The sequence below is a fragment of the Elephas maximus genome, chromosome 8 (assembly GCF_024166365.1).
Source record: "Elephas maximus indicus isolate mEleMax1 chromosome 8, mEleMax1 primary haplotype, whole genome shotgun sequence".
Taxonomy (NCBI): Eukaryota; Metazoa; Chordata; class Mammalia; order Proboscidea; family Elephantidae; genus Elephas; species Elephas maximus.
Window position 1 is genome coordinate 8,616,686 of NC_064826.1, and position 19,788 is coordinate 8,636,473.

Consider the following 19,788-nt stretch of genomic DNA (forward strand, 5'->3'; position numbering starts at 1 on the left):
AACAACGATTGTAAAGATGGTGCAGGACCGGGCAGTGTTTCGTTCTGTTGTGCATAGGGTAGCTATGAGTCGGAACCGACTTGACGGCACGTAACAACAACAACAACAACAGACACCAGATCTCCTCCATTATTAGAAGCAAGAGACACTGGGGTCTGCAGCCAAGCCTGGTTTAGACTGTTAGTCCTTTTTATGTGATCCTGTTGGAGAGGAGGAGATAGAAGTGATAGAATGGCAGAGCGGTGTCCTCAGCTCCAGGATGTTCTGGCCAGCCAGACTGCCATGTCACTAATTTCTTCCCACGTCCTCCTCCACACAGCTCTGCACATCCCTTTAACGTGTGCATCATAGATGTTGTCCATTATCCATGGGCCCCGACCCTCAAAAGCAGTCTGTATCAGCATAGAGCACCCAGGATACACAAATATACAACAGCAAGCCTGCAATTTGTCTCATATGAGAACATGGATCACGGAAATGGATCCCAGAGTTTTCTATCTGGACTAGATAAAGAGAAGCGTGCAGATGAGTGAAGGCCAAGGCTGTAGACTAATTTAGTTGGGAACAATGTACAGAAAAAGCCAAAGGTCATTTACTGAACTACCATCTTGATAACACAGTGCTTATTAAAAAAAGGTTTCATAATAAAAACATCACAGATCTATTACTGAGGCAGCAATGATATCTGAAGTTCACCAAGAAACAATAAAAAGATGGGTGCTGGGAGAGTGGACAGTCTCCCTTGTGGGCAGCTCAGCAACTTGTTGCCTAGCACAACATGACTGAGCCAACAGGGAGGATATGACTCAACCTTCTGCAAACCTAAAACACCACACATCCTGTTTAGGGAGGGCATGTCTAGACCACAGCTTCCCATTCCTACCAACAAAGCAGCACAGAAACAGTCCTCCATCGTGCAGCTCCAGCCCACCCAAGTCCTCTCTGCCACCCACCATTCATCTTGGTTATATATGGGACCATTCTTTATGTTACTTGGAGCCCTGGTGGTCCAGTGGTTAAGGACTGCTAACCAAAAGGTCAATAGTTCAAATCCACCAGCTGTTCCTTGAAGCCCCTATTCGTCAGTTCTATTCTGTACTAGAGGGTCACTATGAGTTGGAATTGAGTCAACAGCAACAGGTAGGTAGATAGTCTATGACATGTATGGTCCTACAGTCCCCCTTCTCTAACTTTGTTTACAGTCTCTCATTTATCTTGAATTCACTTTCTTCACCCCCTCCCACTTCTGTCAAATCTTAAAAATAAAAAAAAGTCAAATCTTACTTATCTTTAATTCCATACTGTCACTTCTCCCTAAATATAATCTCTTCTACTTTGTGATTGCCATACTAGTTCTTATATTATTTTTGGTTTATATGATAAAAACCAAAAGCCAAGCCCATTATAGTCCAGTTGATTCCTACTCACAGCTACCCTATAGGATGGAGTAGAACTGCCTCATAGGGTTTCCAGGGAGAGGCTGGTGAATTTGAACTGCAACATTTCGGTTAGCAGCCATAGCTCTTAACCACTGCGATAGGGTTTTTTAATTTAGTTGTTTATCCTATCTCTCCTACTTGACTGTTTGACAAGGTAATTGCTTGATTTAATTGAGCCTACAACACAAAATTCTAACCTTTGTTGCATTTGTTTCTATATTGAACCACTTCTTTTTCCTTTTCCCCTAATGTTCCTTCATGTTTATTTCTAAGTCTTTTGCTGTCCTCTTTCTTCCCACCCCCATTACATAACTCCTTTCAGCCTTAAATGGCTGCTCCTTGTTGCTCTCTACCCATCAGAACCAAACTTCTCTACCTGACTTCTAAAGTCTTTCAAAATCCAAATTTGCCTTTTCTGCTCAGCCTCATTCCTTCCTGTTCCCAGCAGAATCTAGTAGAAACCAGTCCACTCCCTTCAGGGGACGATGCTGGGGAAGGGCCCAACACTGCAGCAGTCTTGGCAGTTGCACTGGTCTCACTCTGGGCTCCTTCCTGCCTCAGCAGGCTTACTATCAGACTGCTGCCCTCAGTGCCCCCACAGCCAGTCAGGCACTGCTCCGTCCTACCCCAAGGGCTCATGGTCCTGAGCTATCTACCTGATTTAACCTCTCTCTCTTGCTGTCAACACACCCTCTGGACTTCCTGACTAGTTTTGACCATCGCTGTGCTCCAACCTGAAGTTCTGGGCATTTTCTCTACTCCAAGTCACACTAGTCTGTCTCTGGTTCCATTCTCTGCCTTTACTCCACCCTTACTGACCCCTATCTATCACATCTCACACCTAGATACCGGTCTTCTCAGGCTTTGCTGCCTGAGTCCTCCCTGACTCAGCTTCTGTGCCATCTTAGGCACTATTCAAGGCCCCGTTTGGAACAATTCCTACTTCCACAGTCCCCATCTCTGTACCTTTGTTGTCAAAAGCCCTTCTTCCAGGAACACTCTCACCTTGCCTGTCACCTGCTCCACAGGACCCATATTTACATCCCATGTCCCTGCATCAAGATAGCTTCTTCCTGGTTTCCATGGACTCTCCCATTCTGAAACTCCTAACTGTATTTATAATCAGGAGCCCTCAATGGTTAATCAAATATTCTGATGACTTGACCATAAAATCAATAGCCAGGGAGATGATTCCAACTAATGGCCACCCCTCGTGTGTCAGAGTAGAACTGTGCTCCATAGGGTTTTCAATAGCCGATTCTCCTAAAGTGGAACACCAGCACTTTCTTCTCTTTCAGTTAACAGTCAAGCCTGTTAACCATTAGCACCACCCAAGGATAATGTCATCATTCAAAAAGTGTAATCCACTGGGCAGTTGAACATCAAACAGCAATGAAGAAAAAAAGTTGTGTGGTATTAAGGACCTTTAGAGAAACCAAAACTCTGAGAACATCGGTGATGACCCAGGCTGCTGAAATTAGGAGGGAGACAGAGATGGACGCAGAACACCCGGTGCCAAAGAGTCGAATGCAGAACGCTACTTTGACTGATTCACTGGAGGCTGCCAATCACGTTTTTTCTTTTTTTTTTCATTCAGATGTTTCTCAAAGCGAGCAGAGCCTGGCGTGGTGTGTACAGTGCACCTTGTAATCAGATATTCAGCTGGACGTTAGCTGATAGCCAGGAAGCACTGGCACAAGGAACTGCTCAGATGCTGGGGCTATCTTTCATTTACAGTTAATTACCTTCTTCCTTCCTCCTTCCAATACATGGCGCTGGAATCTTCTTTCTTATTGTAAATCGTGTTCTATGTATACGTACGACCTCTTGTTATACAGCCTAGATAACTCCTTGGAATTCAGAAAGTTGAAAGAAGAACAAACAGAGAGGGCAAGAAACAGAGACAGTGATATATCCAAAGAGAACTAGTAACCGAGAAAGGTTGCCAGATAAAATACAAATATTTTTTATTATTGTTAGTCCCAAATATTGCATGGGACATACTTACACTAAAAACTTATTTGTTGCTTATATGAAATTCACATTTAACTTGGTGGCCTATTTTTTATTTGCTAAGTCTGGCAACAACCCTAAACCCAAGAGAAATTTCCAGCTTTTCCTCTCCCCAAGCGGCAGCCATACAGGCACGGATGGAGATTACTTTGCCAGACCCATCACTGGCTATAATGCAAAGTCTCCGGGAATTGCAAATAGAGAGAAACTGCTCATTGGCATAAACTCTTAATGAAAACAAGATGCATAAGGCAAACCTTCGTGGGTGGCTGGTCAGGCATACAGTTCATCCACTCCAGTGCATTTACCAGGTGGCACTCTGCAGAGCTCAGTCCTTCTGCAGTGGTTACGCAGGGCACGCAAGTTTGCTTTATGCGTGTAAATCTGGTCTCCTGGGTTTATATGGTGCAGCCTCATCCTGGACATTAAAGTCTTTACAGTTGTGATCTGCCACCTCTCTCCTGAGCTGGATATCTGGAGTTTGACTAAATCTTTGTGCTTCCTGGCATCAATGGCTCTTTCAACTCTGAGTTGAAAGGGCTTCATCCAGTAAGTAAACAGTGATGTGCTCTCAAGGATGGGTATGTTTGAGACAAGTGTCTCTAAATCTGCATGGGGGACTGTCTAAGGGGAGCTATATTGGTGTGTGGAAGGCTGAATGGAGCCTTAGATGGCAGTATAAAGTGTTTGGACTTGACCCAATGTACCACAATGAGCTGCTGCTCAGTGATGATTCAATGGTAGAATTCTCGCTTTCCACGCAGGAGGTCCAGGTTTGATTCCCTGCACATGTACTTCGTGAGCAGCCATCACCCATCTATCAATAGAGGCTTGTCTGTTGTTATGAAGCTGGTCATGTATAACCGAAGCTTCCAGACTAACAGCCTGATGAAGTACTTCCAAAAAGAAGCCAGTGAAAGCCCTCTGAAACACAATGGTTTAATCCACATCTTCTCCTGGGTACGGTGCAGGTCCGGAGGCTTTTCATGCCACTATGCATGCAGTCACCATTAGTCAGGGGCCAACTGCAACCAAGCCTCATTTAGGCTATTAGCCCTTTTCTATGTAATCCTGGGGGAGAGGAGGAGATGGGGTAATATAATCGCAGAGTGGTGGCTTCAGCTCCAGGACGTTCTACCCAGCCAGCCTTTCATTTCAGTTCTTCCCACCTCCTCCTCCACACAGCTTCCTCTTAATGTGTGCATCATAGAAGTGAAACATTATCCACAGACCCAGGTCCTCAAAAGCAGTCTGTATCAGCATAGAGCACCCAGGGTGCTCAAAAAATACAGCAGCAAGCCTACAATTTGTCTTGTGTGAGAACATGGATCACGGAAAATGTCCCCAGAGTTTTCTTTCTGGCAGAGGCAAAGTAGAGCATGCGAATAAGTAAGCTTCAAAGCCATGGGCTAATTCAGTTGGGCCCAACATACAGAAAAAGCCAAAGGTCGTTTATTGAATTACCATCTTGATAACAGTGCTTATTAAAAGGCTTCACAATAATAGCACCAAAGGTCTATTACTGAAGCAGCAATGATATCTGAAATTCATCAAAAACAAATAAAAAGATGGGTGCTGGGAGAAGGCTCGGGCTGCCTTAGTCTTCCTTCTGGGCAGCTCAGCAACACGTTTCCTGGCACAACATGACAGGGTCAGCAGAGTGGGTATGGTTCAACCTTCTGCAAACCTAAGACACCAGACACTCCGTTGAGGTAGGGTATGTCTACGTCACAGCTTCCCATTCCTACCAACAAAGCAGCTCAGAAATAGTCCTCCACCATCCAGCTCCAGGCCACCCAAGTCTTCTCTCTGGCACCCACCCTCTATCTTGGCCATATGGGAGCATTCCCTGTGACATGTACGGCCTACAGCCCCCTTCTCTAGCTTTGTTTACAGTATCTCTTCTGTTTTGAATTCACTTTCTAAACTCACTTATCTCTGTCAAACCCTACTTATCTTCAATTCCATACTGTTACCTTTTCCCTGAGGACAATCTCTTCTACTTTGTGATTCCCATCATAGCTCTTACATTCTTTTCGGTTTATATTACAGGGTTTTTTTCATTCATTTCTTTAGCTTATCTCTATCACTAGACTGTATGACAATAAAATTGCTTACTTTAATTGAACCTATGACCCAAAATTCTAACATTTGTTGCATTTGTTTCCACAGTGAACCATTTCTTTATTGTTCTCCCCTCTACATTCCCTTGTGTTTGTTTCTAGGTCTTTTGCTGTCCTTTTTCTATTTTTCCCCCATTATTTGACTCCTTTCAGCCTTAAATGACTGGCCTCTTTTGCTATATATACATCAAAACCAAGCTCCTCTACTTGACTTCTAAAGTATTTCAAAATTCAAATCCACCTTCTCTGCTCAGCCTCACTCCTTCCTGCTCCCAGCAGAATCCAACAGAAACCAGTCCACTTCCCTCAGGGGATGATGCCGGGGAGGGCCGAACACTGCAGAAGCCTTGGAAGGCGCCTTGGTCTCAGTCAGGGCTCCTTCCTGCCTCAGCGGGCTTATTGTCCAAGACGACTGCCCTTAGTTCCCCCACATCAGTCAGGCACTGCTCCACCCTGCCCCAGGGGATCATGGTCCTGAGTTATCTACCTGACCCAACCTCTCTCTCTTGCTGTCAATACATCCTCTAGACTTCCCAACTAGTTTCAGCTGTCACTCGGCTCCTACCCGCAGTTCTAGGCATTTTCTCTACTCCAAGCCACACTAATCTGTCTCTGGTTCCTTCTTCTGTCTGTACTCCTCCCGCCGCCATCCCCGTCTATCACATCCCACACCCAGACACTGGTCTTCTCAGGCTTTGCTGCCTAAGCCCTCCTTGGCTCAGCTTCTATGCTACCTCAGCCACCACCAAAGGCCCCATGTGGAACAATTCCTACTTCCACAGACCCCATTTCTGTGCCTTTATCATCAGAAGCTCTTTTTCCAGCCACACTGTCACCTGCTCTTCAGGACCAATAGTACACCACATGTCCCAGCATCAAGATAGCTTCTGCCTGGCTTCCACAGTCTCTCCCATTTTGAAACTCCTAATTATATTTACAGTCAGGACCCCTCAATGGTTAATCAAATATTCTGATGAATTGACAATAAAACCAATAGCCTGGGAGTTGATTCCAACTCATGGCAACCACACATACGTCAGAGTAGAACTATGCTCCATAGGGTTTTCAATGGCTGATTTTTCAGAAGGAAATCACCAGCACTCTCTTCTCCAATCTTTCAGTTAGCAGTCAAGAGTGTTGACCATTTGCATCACCCATGGACAATACTAGGTGTTATAATCACTCACAGGCTCTGTGGGATCTGAAACCCCATGACCAGCAGCACACGTCTTTTCCCCTGTGACATCATCTCCTACTATTCTCCCCATCTCACGCTATTGCAGTCCCACTGGACTCGATGCTGTTCTTCCTCCTCCAGGCACGCTCCAGCCTACATGATCTACCCAACAATAAAGTGCTCATGAAAAGGGCAACTCAAGTCAATTACCAGAACTTGAGCTGGAATGCACCAAACATCTGGATATTTGGAAACATCATGCTTCCTGATGAAGATTTCAGTCCTTGTCCATTTCTCTGCCTTTAGTCATTTCTACCTTTGCCTAATCAAGACATCCAAGGTGGTGATTTTGACTTCTTCCTTCCACAGGAATACCTACCTCCCCCCTTACTCATCCCCCAAGAAGAGTAATCCGCTGGACTGATTTAGCATCTAACAGGAACAAAGAAAAAAGTTGTATGGCACCGAGGACCTTTAGGCAAACCAAAACTACAACTGTCAGAACATCAGTGATGATTCCTGGCTGCTGAGGTTAGGACAGAGACAGCGATAGATACAGAACACCAGGTGCCAAAGTACCAAATGCAGAACTCTCATTTCACTGCTTCGCCCAAGCCTCCTGATGCTTATCAGGGGACTTCCCTTAGAGGACCTCATTTGTTTTTCATTCAGATATCTTTCTCAAAGTGAGCAGAGCCTGGTGTGGTGTGTACAGTGCACCCTGGACTTTAGCTGATGGTCAGTAAGCACTGGCCCAAAATAACTGCTCAGATGCTGGTGCTATCTTTAATCTACAGTTATGTACCTTCTTCCTTCCAATACATGGTGCTGGAAACTTCATCCTTATTTCAGCTCATGTTTTACGTACATGTACCACTTTTTATTGTAGAACCTACTAACCTTTTGGAATTCGGAAAGTTGAAAGAGAGACAGAGAGGGCAAGAAACAGGCAGTGATATAGCCAGAGAACTGGTAAGCAAGAAGCGTTGCCAGGTAAAACACACTTTTTTAATGTAAAACCAGCTGTTGTCAAGTTGATTCCTCATAGTAACCCTAAAGGACAGAGTAGAACTGTCCGATAGGGTTTCCAAGGAACAGCTGGTGAATTCAACCTACTGACCTTTTGGTTAGCTTCTGTAGCTCTTAATCACTGCACCACCAGGGCTCCTTTTTAGTATAGTAAGTCCCAAATATTGCATGGGACATACTTATACTAAAAATGGCCCAGAGAGTTTCCAAGGAGTGCCTGGTGGATTCGAAATGCTGACCTTTTGGTTAGCAGCCATAGCACTTAACCACTACACCACCAGTGTTTCCATACTAAAAACGTACTGATTGCTTATCCAAAATTTACATTTAACTGGGTGGCCTATTTTTATTTGCTAAGGCTGACAACAACCCTACATTCAAGAGAATTTTCCAGGTTTTCCTCTCCCCAAGAGGCAGCCATACAAGCATGAATGGAGATTACTTTCCTGGACCATCACTGGCTGTAATGCAAACTCTCCCAGAATAACAATTAGAGAAAAAATGCTCATTGGTGTAAACTCTTAATGCAGAAAAGACCCATATGGCAAACCTTTGTTGGTGGCTGGTCAGGGATACAGTTGATCCGCTCCTGTTCATTTACCACAGGGCACTCCGCAGAGATAGGGGGTGCACTTGTCCCAGGATCTAAGCAAACATAAAATGGGTTTCAGACATCAACATCACAGGCATGCAACACCCCCATCGTCCTCAACTCCTCGGATTACAGCAACTCCACTGTGGATCAGGTTTCTTGCTGGTGTCCTCAGAATTGATTTGTTCACTTCATAAAACCTCAGCTTGTTCTTTCAATTGGGTTTACTTCTGCATATACCTGCATTGGATCCCTGGTGGCACAGTGAATAAGACCAAAAGGTCAGCAGTTCAAATCCACCAGCCACTCCTTGCAAACTCTATGAGGCAGTTCTACTCTGTCCTCCAGGGTCACTATGAGTCAGAATCGACTCGACGGCAACGGGTTTGTTTTTTAATACCTGCATCGGCTCCTTCTACCCCCAAGTCCCTCCCACTATGAGACAGTACATGCAAGAGCTAGAAGTTTGACTCCACCACTAGATGGAAAGCTTGCCAAGTACCCTTCCTCTATCCACGGTGTACAAACTGGGGCCCGAGGGCCAAAACAATTTTTTTTTTTTTTTTTTTTGGAGCACAGCCACACCACTTGTTTATGTGGTTTCTTAGCTGCTTTTTCCTTACAATGGCCAAGTCAACTAGTTGTGACAGAGACGGTATGGTCTAAAAGTCTAAAACATTACCTTCACAGAAAAAATCTGCCAAGTTCTGCTCTAGCCCTTTGCTTCCACGCCTAGCTGCTGGTAGAGATCATGTTTTGCACACATGTGCGTGTTGTTGCATGATCATAGCTCAGCTCCAAAGCGTCAGCCACCAGCTACTGCTCCACCACTTCAGCAGGGTCCATCTTTACATAAATGTAAATCGCATAACCCTCTGCAGTCGAGTAGATTCCCACTGGTAGCGGCCCCGTAGGGGTCCCAAGGCTGTACATTTCTGTGGGAGCAGACTGCCACATCTTTCTCTCACAGAGCCACTGGTGGCTTCGAATCACCAACCTTTTGGGTGGCACTCGATTGCTTTAACCACTGCGCCACCATGAGACCTAACAACATAAAGGGAGCCTATCGGTGTAGAAATTGGCCGCTAGGACCTACCTAAGGGTTAGAGAGCTTTGATTTCAGATTAAAAATTAGTAAAATTTAAAAGATGCATTTATTCCATTCTAAAGCAAAGAACTGAGTTTTCTTGAAGGCGCTTTACAATAAATGAATAATGGCATTCAGCCAAAACAGGGAGGCTTTTGATTGGCTTTATTTTCTTTAGGATTTCCAATTCAGAAGAGGTAGATTAGCAGAACTCCATATTTGTGCCAATTCCTGCAAAGCGCTGGTTGTTCCATCTTCGGGATCACAGAATTTTCAGAGCTGAACAAACTTCCAGGAGATCTAATCTAACTTCCCATTAAAGTAGAAGTTGCTGTGGCTGGGGGCAGGCTAGGAGGGGCCGGCAGGCTTTCCTTTAGCCCCACACTGATGCTTTGCTTTACTAACTGGATTTCCTAGGAAGCTGCCGCTCGATGAACCAGAGAAGAGAGCGTGGATGACTCAGCACAGTCCAGCCTTCCTCTTGAATAAAGCGATTTAATAAAGTTGTAATCAAATAACTTAGGTAGGGTTTTATTTTGTTATTTCAAGAAGAACCAGATTTTGACCTAAGAGACTATAATTGATTGTATTTTTATTAGGCTGCCTTCCATATAAGAGTATTTTATCATTGTTAACAGAATTAGGATTATTCAATGAAATTCAACAAATATACTTCAAGTGTTCATTGTGCAATCCTGAACTATGCTAATAAAATTGAGAAATGAAAGTATCTGAGCTTACAATGGGTATCTCTGCTCAGCTGCCGCAATTTTAGTAACCTTTACCCACACACATACAATCCACATCGACATACCCAAGTCCACGCACACACGCACACACACACACCAATGAACGTGGAAACAGGACTTGTCTGCCATTGATGAGGGTTTTGCTCTGATAAGAATATACGGGCAGAGAACATGAGAGTTCTGTGTTACCTTCTGATTCCAAAGAATCTCTGGCTGAAAGCACAAATATAGGGATGGTGATAATAAATACCACCAGCAGAAGAACACTGAGCATAAACTCCAAAGAAGTAAACTTCTTTCTTGCCATCTGTAAAAAAAGAGAGGATAATTTTAAATTTTGGTTTTATTTAATACATAGCTAGTAAAACTTTTCATGGAAAATCTCATCAACTCATGGCCAATCTTGTTTTCTTTGTCCCTACCCCCAGACCATTCAAATTTCATATACCTTACTCTGAAAATACTTCAGTAGGTTTCTTTAAAGGATAACAAACTTTACAAAAGAAATGATATTATCAAAATACTATCATCACACCTAAAATATTAAAAATACATCCTTAATGTCATGAAATATCTCTAAGATGTTCAAATTCCCCTTATTGTCTCATAAATTTTTTACAGTTTGTTCTACTCTAGCAAGCATCAAAGTAAGATTTATATATTGTAATTTGTTTATGTTGGTTAACCAAACCAAAAACAAACCCGTTGCCTTAGAGTTGATTCCAGCTCATAGTGACCCTATTGGATAGAGTAGAACTGTCCTGAAAGGTTTCCAAGGAGTAGCTAGTGGCTTCGAGATGCCAACCTTTTGGTTAGCATCTGAAGTCTTTTGTTCTGTAGATTTTCCCACAATCTGGATTTTGTTGATTGGACCCTCATGCATACTACCATGTTTCCCCACTCTTACATTTCCTATGAGTTAACTATTAGATCTAGAAGTTTGATGAGATTCATGTTTGATTTTCTAGCAAGAATGCTGTATAGGTGGTATAGCATCTCCCAGCAGGAGACACATAATACCTCCTTGATTCTCTTCACGTGACGTTAACAGCCATTGATGAGTGCTGTCTAGACCCATTGTTTCATTAAGTGTTGTGAGATAATGATATCCCAATTTCATCTTTCCTATTTATTAGCTGAAGTGTTCCTATATAGGGAAATTTTCCCTCATTTATTATTAGCTTCCTAGAGGTATTAGAACCTCTCTCATATAGGAAAGGTAGGATGAATACTTGACTCTTTTTCTTTATTTGTTGTTGTTAGGTGCCATTAGGTCAATTTCTGACCCATAAATGCCCCATGTGACACAGTAGAACTGGCCCATAGGATTTTCTACGCTGTAATTTTTATGGGGGAGCTCTGGTGACACAGTGATTAAGCATCCGGCTGCTAACCAAAAGGTCAGCAGTTCGAATCCACCAGCTACTCCTTGAAAATTCTATGGGGCAGTTCTACTCTGTCCTGCAGTGTCGCTACGAATCTGAATCAACTTGAAGGCAACAGTTTTGGTTTCCAGTTAATCCTTATGGGAGCAAATCAACAGGTCTTTCTCCCTCGAAGCCGATGGGTGGGTTAGAACAACCAACCTTTAGGTCAACAGCCAAATGCTTAACCATTGCACACGAGGGCCTTTTTCTTTATTTGTTGTTGTCGTATACCGTTGAGTCGACCTCAAACCCTTATAGTGACCCCATAAGACAGAGTAGAACTGCCCGATAGGGTTTCTAAGGCTATAATCTTCACAGGAGCAGATCATCAGGTCTTTTCTCCCTTAGAGGGTTCGAACAACTGACTTTTAAGTTAGCAGCTGTGCACTTAAGCATTGTGCCACAAAGACTTATTTTTCTTTATTTACTGGTTTTCAAATTAAAGAATTGTTTCCCTAGAATTCTCTAAAGGAGACCCATGAGATTTTTTTTTTTTTTTTTTTTGACCAATATCTATATGAACTCACGGATTTAAGCACAATTTATCTGCACTAAAAAAAAAAAAAAAAAAAATTTATTTAATCCATTGCAGTTATTAATTTTGCTATTAAGGCTCATATTGCCCCATCTTTGGTCTGTGGGAGCCTCTTCACATTGGTTCTTGAGTCCTGTTGACACAAATTTAGCAGCTTTTGATAGCTTCCTTGCTAACATGATATCCCAGGCTCATCTTATAATTTTCTGTCCCAGGTCTGGAGTCAGCCATTTCTCTAAGGAGCCCTGGTTCTTTCTCGTGAGAATAGTATTTAGAAATAATCAGGGTGAGAGCTGGGAAAATTTAACTTAGAATTGTAGAACTGAAAAAACCTTATGAATCATCTTAGCCTGTGGTGGTCTTTGGGGTCCCCAGGGGTCCTTGAGGATTTGCAATTTCAAGCAGTTTATGGAAATTACACATAACCTTGGATAGTGGTGTTGTTGTTAGTTACTATTGAGTCAATTCCAACTCACGGCGATCCCATGTGTTACAGATTAGAACTGCTCCATAGGGTTTTCTTGACCATAATCTCAACAGAAGCAGATCACTAGAACTTTTCTTCCATGGTGCCACTGCGTGAGTTTGAATTGCCAACGTTTAGGTTAGCAGTTGAGCACGAACCATTTGCACCACATAGGGACCTAGCCTTAGCTAGGGATTAGAATGTTTTGTGAAGATGTAAAATTAGACACTCAGCACCTATCTCTCACTCAACACCTACTGAATCAGAAACTTAATGGGTGAAGCCTGGATTTCTGATTTTTTTTTAACTCCATCAATGATTCTGATGTTGCATGTTCCAGAACCAGAGACCCTGTTATAGGTCTACAGGTTGTAATAAACACACTTTGATTATTAGGCAAAAACATTCAAAAGCGGCATCTGTGAAGTTAAAAAAAAAAAAAGTGGAACTAATGATTAGTCTAGCCCCTCTATTTTACAGATAAATAAAATAAGATAGAGTAGGATAAGTGCCTTGATCAAATTGTCCGAACAGGTGAACGTAGTTCTCTTTGACTAGTGTATCTATCCCGGTGACTTTTGGTTGGCACCAAAAGAATGGAACATCCTAGAGTCTACCACAACCTTAGTCTTGAGCCATTGGCCTCGACCTATTCCTGTCACCTTCTTTCAACCTGCTCTTGATCTCCGAGTGGCCTCTTTCTGCCCTTGCTTCCATCAGATTTGAGTGTAAGGCATTGTATTCCTGGTTATAAAGGACTTGATGCATATCAACTGGCTGTAGCAAGCTGCCTTGGAATTGAATGTCCTCCTCGTAGCTACCTCTTGCTTTCATGGCCTCCTACCACAGAATTTCCACATGGACGGTGTTCTTCCTGTGAACCTGATGAAGTCTCATGCTTTCCAATTCAGAGCTCCTTGCCAAGCAGTCTGCAGTATCTCTACAATGCATCAGGAATCCTGTGTGCTCCTGAACCACAGAACACTGAAGTCAAAAGCATGAAGCACATCTTATCCAGAAGCTAAGTGTAAATAGATAGTATTTTAAGTCAAAATTTGACCCTTAAGATCTGTACAGTTCAAAATCTAAACTGTCATCCATTATGTTCAAAGGCCCACCATTAATTGGGCTCTGAGGGGCTTTCCCACTAGTGGGGAAGGATGAGGCATCTGCACTCTCATTCAGTCTTTCCTTGGTAGGAAGTCACAGGGAAAACTGTACCCAGAGATGAAGTAAATGCTCAGAGGGAAGGATGTTGATATCCTGGCCCTGCAAGTTGGATTGGTTGTCTGCCCAGATATGGAGCACAGAAACATAGCAAATGTTCAAACAAAGAAGTAAAATGTCACATACCTAAGGAGAGGTCTCACGATCAACAAGAAATGAGGACTGAAGAGGGGAAGAACTGACTACTACTCAATGAGGGACCATAGGGTTTGTCACTGTCACCCTACGCCACTGAAACCAGTCCTCTGGGAAGGCTCCCCAGTCTTCAACCAGGAAGGCGCACACCACATTTGAGAGTTTTCTTGCCACTGACTTAACCATAACACACAGACTGAAATAAGAGTTGTGCCTCACCTGCAGGCCTTTCTAGAAATCTCCCTCAGTGCCCTTTGTCACGGGCCATTTTGGTTCTGCACTAAGTGGTGGCATTACCCCCATCACTCTGTTCACCTCCTTCCTAGGGTTTCCCCTCACCCCTTCCTTTGTCCTCTGAACCTACCACTGTCATTAATTAAAAAGCTTGTCCTGTGCAGCTCAACATTCTTGCATTATCTCTCAAATATTAACTAAAATGCGCCCTTTGGGTACTTCTGCAAATTCCAACAGATTTTTTTTTTAATTAGGTAATGTTTATTGTCTTTGAAAGGGAAGACTTGACATTTCTTTTCATAGGCTTAGTGAAGCTCTGAGAACCCCAAAAATACCCTATCCGTTTACCTAGGATAGCAACATCCTACAGGGATAGCATTCACAAAAACAGTGACATATAAGAATGACAAAGCTTACTTCCCTCTCTTCCAGATGAAAGAACTGAGGTGCAGTGGTTTATTGACACTTATTCAAGACTCAGGGTATATCAGCAGGACAGTTAGTGGCCCCAACTTCAACATTAGGGATCTCCTCATGACATTTCCAACTCACATAAGGGTACATTCTATCTTTCACATTTTTTGGAAGAATATATGTCTTTGGACACAAATGTAGCGCTTCTCCAGAAGCATGAGAAACTATGGATAGTCATATTAGAATACACAAATGTGCCACTCAAAAGGGAGTGCTGCCAACAGAAAGTCTTACCTCCACAATTGATACATAAACCAGATTAAGGGAGACATTTCTCTTAGGGCTACATAGACTCTATAACCTTCAGTCTATAAGAGAAAATGAAGCCACTATCCTTCTTCACAGCAGAAACAATGCAAGGTAGAAAGAGTACTCCAGTCTTGGGAATCAAAAGACCTGAATTTTATTACTCCTTCTGAGAATAGCTATCCAGATAACCTTAGGAAATTAACTTGATCTTTCTGGATCTCAGTTTCCTCAATGATAAAGAAGTTGAACTAGAAGATCTATAAACTCCCAGCCAGCTTTTAATACGTTATGTCTGAGCGAGCTACACAAATTTCTTGCTTCTTCACTCCTCTCTTCCCCAAAAGATGCCTGTGCTAAATATTTATTAGTGTTTTCATTTTTCCCCTTCTCAGGACTGAGGGCAGTGCTACATAGAGCATTAGAAGAACTGAGCTTGATCCCCAACCCTACCCTTCCTTGCAGTAACCAAAACAATTTACTAAGTGTTCTTAAGTATCAGTTTTCTTGGCTGTAAAACCAAACAGTGTATTGCATTGGGCAAATCTGCTGCAAAAAACCTCTTTTTAAAGTTTTAGAAAGAAAAGATGTCGCTTTGAGGACTAAGATGCACATGACCCAAGCCATGGCATTTTCAGTCATCTCATATGCATGCAAAAGCTGGCCAAAATGAATAAGGAAGACCAAAGATGAACTGATGCATTTGAGTTACAGTGTTGGTAAAGAATATTGAATATACCATGGACTTCCAGAAGAACAAACAAATCTGTCTTGGAAGCAGTACAGCCAGAATGCTCTCTAGAAGTGAGAATGAAAAGACTTCATCTCACATGCTTTGGACATGTTATCAGGAAGAAGCAGTCCCTGGAGAATGACATCCTGCTTGGTAAAGTAGGGGGTCAGTGAGAAAAAGGAAGGCCTTCAATGACATGGACTGACATAATGGCTGTAGCAATGGGCTCAAACAAAGCAAGCATTGTGAGGGTGGTATAGGGCCACACAGTGTTTACTTCTGTACATTGGGTCACTATGAGTCAGAATTGACTCAATGGCACCTAACGACAACAAAATGAAACTAATAATGTCTATTGTCATTATTACCTATTACCACCTCCTGTTTTTGAGAATCATATGAAAATGCTTTAAATTATAAAGCATTAGGTACCATTTTACTACTATTGACCATAGGAAGAAAGGCCTAGTGATCTACTTCCAAAAAAACCCTATGAATCACAACAGTCCAACCCACAATGGGGATGACATAGGACTGGGCAGCACTTTGTGCCATTGTACATAGGGTCACCATGAGATGGGGACTGACTCAATGGCACCTAACTACAATAACATTGTCATTAGAGAGGACAGTGGTGAGTCTCGGGTAAGAAACAGAATGTTCCTAAGACATATGCTTTGGGAGGGGCCAATGCATGTTCCTGCTGCCATCCTTATAAACATGCTTTGATACAAGCTCTTATCTGCTAAGTGCTTTATGGCCCCATGCACCAGATAATACACTCATAATCTCAGACCAAAGGTGCAGAAATCCAGGAAGGAACAGGTGGGGCACAGTCTTATCCATCCAAGCCCACTTTCTCCAACCACCACCCACCACTCCTCTCCCAGACTGCTTGTAAATCACACTTTCTCTACTCAAAAAGAGCACCTCATCCTTTCTTCCCCCGAGCCTTACTTCATGACCCCCAAGCTAGGGTGTCTTAAGTCCTCAGCCCAGCTGTGGTGTATGGAAATTCCTTGTAGCCTCATTCTCCACCACACAGGTGTATCCTCACACAACTTCCACTGTCTCCTCAGTCAGAGGAGGGCTGCTGAGTCCTTCATCAAAGGATTAGGTGACAAAAGAATTTGCTTCTCATAAGTCAATGACAGCTTACTGTTAGTCAAAGCAATACCCTACTGCGCAAAAGGAAGTGGAGCTGTGAGAGACCCCTTTCTCCAGAGCAAGGATTGCTTTATTTTTTCTAGAATAAATTATCCCAACTTAGTCCTTCTTACCTGGACTACCTCCACTACCTTTCATTCCCAAAGACTTTATAAGAAACCCCATAATACTTATCTTACTAGTAAAATCCCATAAGTATGAATAACCTTCCCTGAGACATATAGTTAAATTAGACAAAAAGAAAAGGAATGATCTCAGGATCACTGGCAGGAGAGAGTAGTCAGAATCCCCACCAAAATGATCATGTTCCTTTGGTGGTTGTTAACAGTTGTGACATGGGAGATTATTATTTATATTAACATTTTTTAAAGTTCCAAATTTTTAACACACTGTATTAGACACTATGGAGAAAAAGACATCCGCACGTTGCTGGACAAACTGTAAACAACATGCTGAACTGAGGATGGTTTGGCAAATATTATTAAAATTACTCATGCCCAGGAGATGGCCCAGGATGGCAGCTTAGTCAGACACACCATGCCACCCCCTTACAGAAAATACCTGAGAAACTAAGTAAAACAGATACAGATGGCAACCTGGAGCTCTGGGCATCAAACAGAAGGATAAAGAATTAGAATGAGCACCAACTGGAAGGAAAAACTGAACAAAAAGAGAAAACAAGGAGAGATACATAAAGGAGGTACCCTAGCTGGCCCAGCACAGCATGGCATCTTGAGACAAAGCCATCAGCGATCCCAGGTGAGGAACATAGAAAGGCAACTTCAAGGAATCCCCAGTAGGAAACAGAGAAACTGTATAGACAGACCCAGAGTGAAGCAGGGTTTGCAGGTCATGAAGCAGAAGTAAGAAGGAAAAGTACAGGAAGGAGGATGAGAGCTCCAGGGATTCTGGAGGCCATAGAGCTGGGAGGGAGCCAGGATCCAGAAGCAGGACTACTCACCAGCAGTGATCCCTGGCCATTAGGGTAGGTGGTGCACACAGAGTGATAGATCCATAGAGTATCAGCAGAAGGTCCCCCATCTGACCAAATTCTGGACAGCCCCCCTCCAGTACTTGCTTGAGACCAGGCCCCGTTGCTAGCTACAGTCAGTGGGGAGTGCTCAGACACCCACACTTGGTAACCAGAGGATCATGCTCCCCAGCCCCATGCTTTCATGGTTATTAGCTGTGTGAATCCTCCCTACCCCTGCCTCTCCACCAGCCTGGGGACTGTGGTCCCAGCCCCTTCTTCCCACCCAGCTCCTCACAGCTTACCACCCCATACCCACCTGGAAAGCAGTAATGAGTCCTCCCATACTGCCAGTCACCCACCACATTCCCCAGCCATGGCCACTCCCACCCAGCAAGTGGCAGAGAGCACACTGCACCCCTGGTTCACCACCGCACCCCTAGGCCCACCACTCTGCCACCCATCGAGTTCCATCGCATGCTCCCACATCACTGGACTGACGACAGGTGGAAGACCATGCCAACCGAGCCCACCTCTAGACACCCCGCATGTCCAGCGAATAGTGAACTGCTATCATCCTGCCTGCCACTGCCCTGCTTACCCAGGAACAAGTGGTGAACATTCCAAGTTCCACCAGGCTAGCAATCAGCAGAGCACACCTGCCAGCCCACATTTTAAACAAAATATCAGGACAAAATAAACAAACATACAATCAACACATTGATAAAATAACACCTTAATGCCTCAAAGACAGCGCACAATAACAAATTATATGAAAAGAAAAACAGGATAAGAAGGCTCAAACGTGTGAGCAAAATTAAGGGAACGAAAACCTTCCTGAGGAAGAAACAATAATGGAACTACCTGAGAAGAAATTCAAAAGACTTATATAAAGGGTTCTCAAAGGGATCAAGAAAAACCCAGAAAAAACTCTAGAACTCAGGAAAACAATACAAAAACAAAATGACAGACTTGATAGACAATTAGAAACATTATAAAAACAACAACTAGAAATTCAGAATATTAGCAATAAAATATCAGAAACAGCTCAATGAAAGGACACAGAAGTAGAATTGAATCAATAGAAGAAAGAATCTGTGAAGTAGAAGACAAGTCTTTTGATACAATATATAATTTGTTTGAGGAACAATCAGAAAAAAGAATGAAGAAAAATGAAGAAAGGCTAAGAGTTATATGGGACACTATCAAGAGGAATAATTCGTATGTAATAGGAATTCTAGAAGTGGAAGAAAAAAAATGCAGAGAGAATTTTTGAAGATATATTGGCTGAAAACTTCCCAAATATCATGAAAGACGAGAAGGTTACCATTCAAGAAGCTCAGCGAACCCCAGACAGGATACCAAAAAAAAATTCACCAAGACATATAATTAAACTTTCCAAAACCAAAGACAAAGAAAGAATTCTTAAAGCAGCTAGTGAAAAAGGAATTATCACTTACAAAGAGGCACCAATGAGACTAAACACTAATTTCTTGCAAGAAACCACGCAGGCAAGAATTCAGTGGGATGACATATATAAAATCCTGAAGGAAAAGAATTGCCAACCAAGAATCATATATCCAGCAATATAGTCTTTCAAAAATAATGCTGAAACTAAGACATTCCTAGATAAGCTGAAACTAAGGGAATTTGTAAAAACCAGACCACCTTACAAGAAACAAAGAGAGTCCTTTGGATAGAGAACCAACAACATTAGACAACAGCTTAAGATAAAAACACACAACATTGTGCAGATACAAACCCCAGATAAAGACTTCACAAAAGTAAAATAAAGCTGAAAAACTGACTACAGAGAACCAGAGGAGTTAAAATGTAAATAAAGACAATTTCAAAACAAAAACCGGGAATAAAAGATGTAGTTATAGAACTTCCATATGGGGAAGAAGTCAAGATGATGTCAAGATATAGTGAACTATTTTAATTTTAAGAAGATTAAGCTAAACT

The 19,788-nt window shown here is 42.7% G+C and overlaps 1 protein-coding gene across 2 annotated transcripts in view; it reads right to left on the reverse strand.

The window, feature by feature from the left end:
- MGAM (maltase-glucoamylase) overlaps positions 1–19,788 on the reverse strand; it is a 147,715-nt gene that overhangs the window by 104,374 nt on the left and 23,553 nt on the right. Inside the window, exons 2-4 of one of the 2 annotated variants that reach the window (XM_049894102.1) lie at positions 13,459–13,606; positions 10,399–10,516; positions 8,332–8,426 (exon numbers count right to left, since the gene is read on the reverse strand). In XM_049894102.1, the coding sequence (XP_049750059.1) occupies positions 8,332–8,426; positions 10,399–10,516 (213 nt within the window). In that variant the 5' untranslated portion in view covers positions 13,459–13,606. The remainder of the gene's footprint in view (positions 1–8,331; positions 8,427–10,398; positions 10,517–13,458; positions 13,607–19,788) is intronic. The other variant, XM_049894101.1, reaches the window with a different exon arrangement.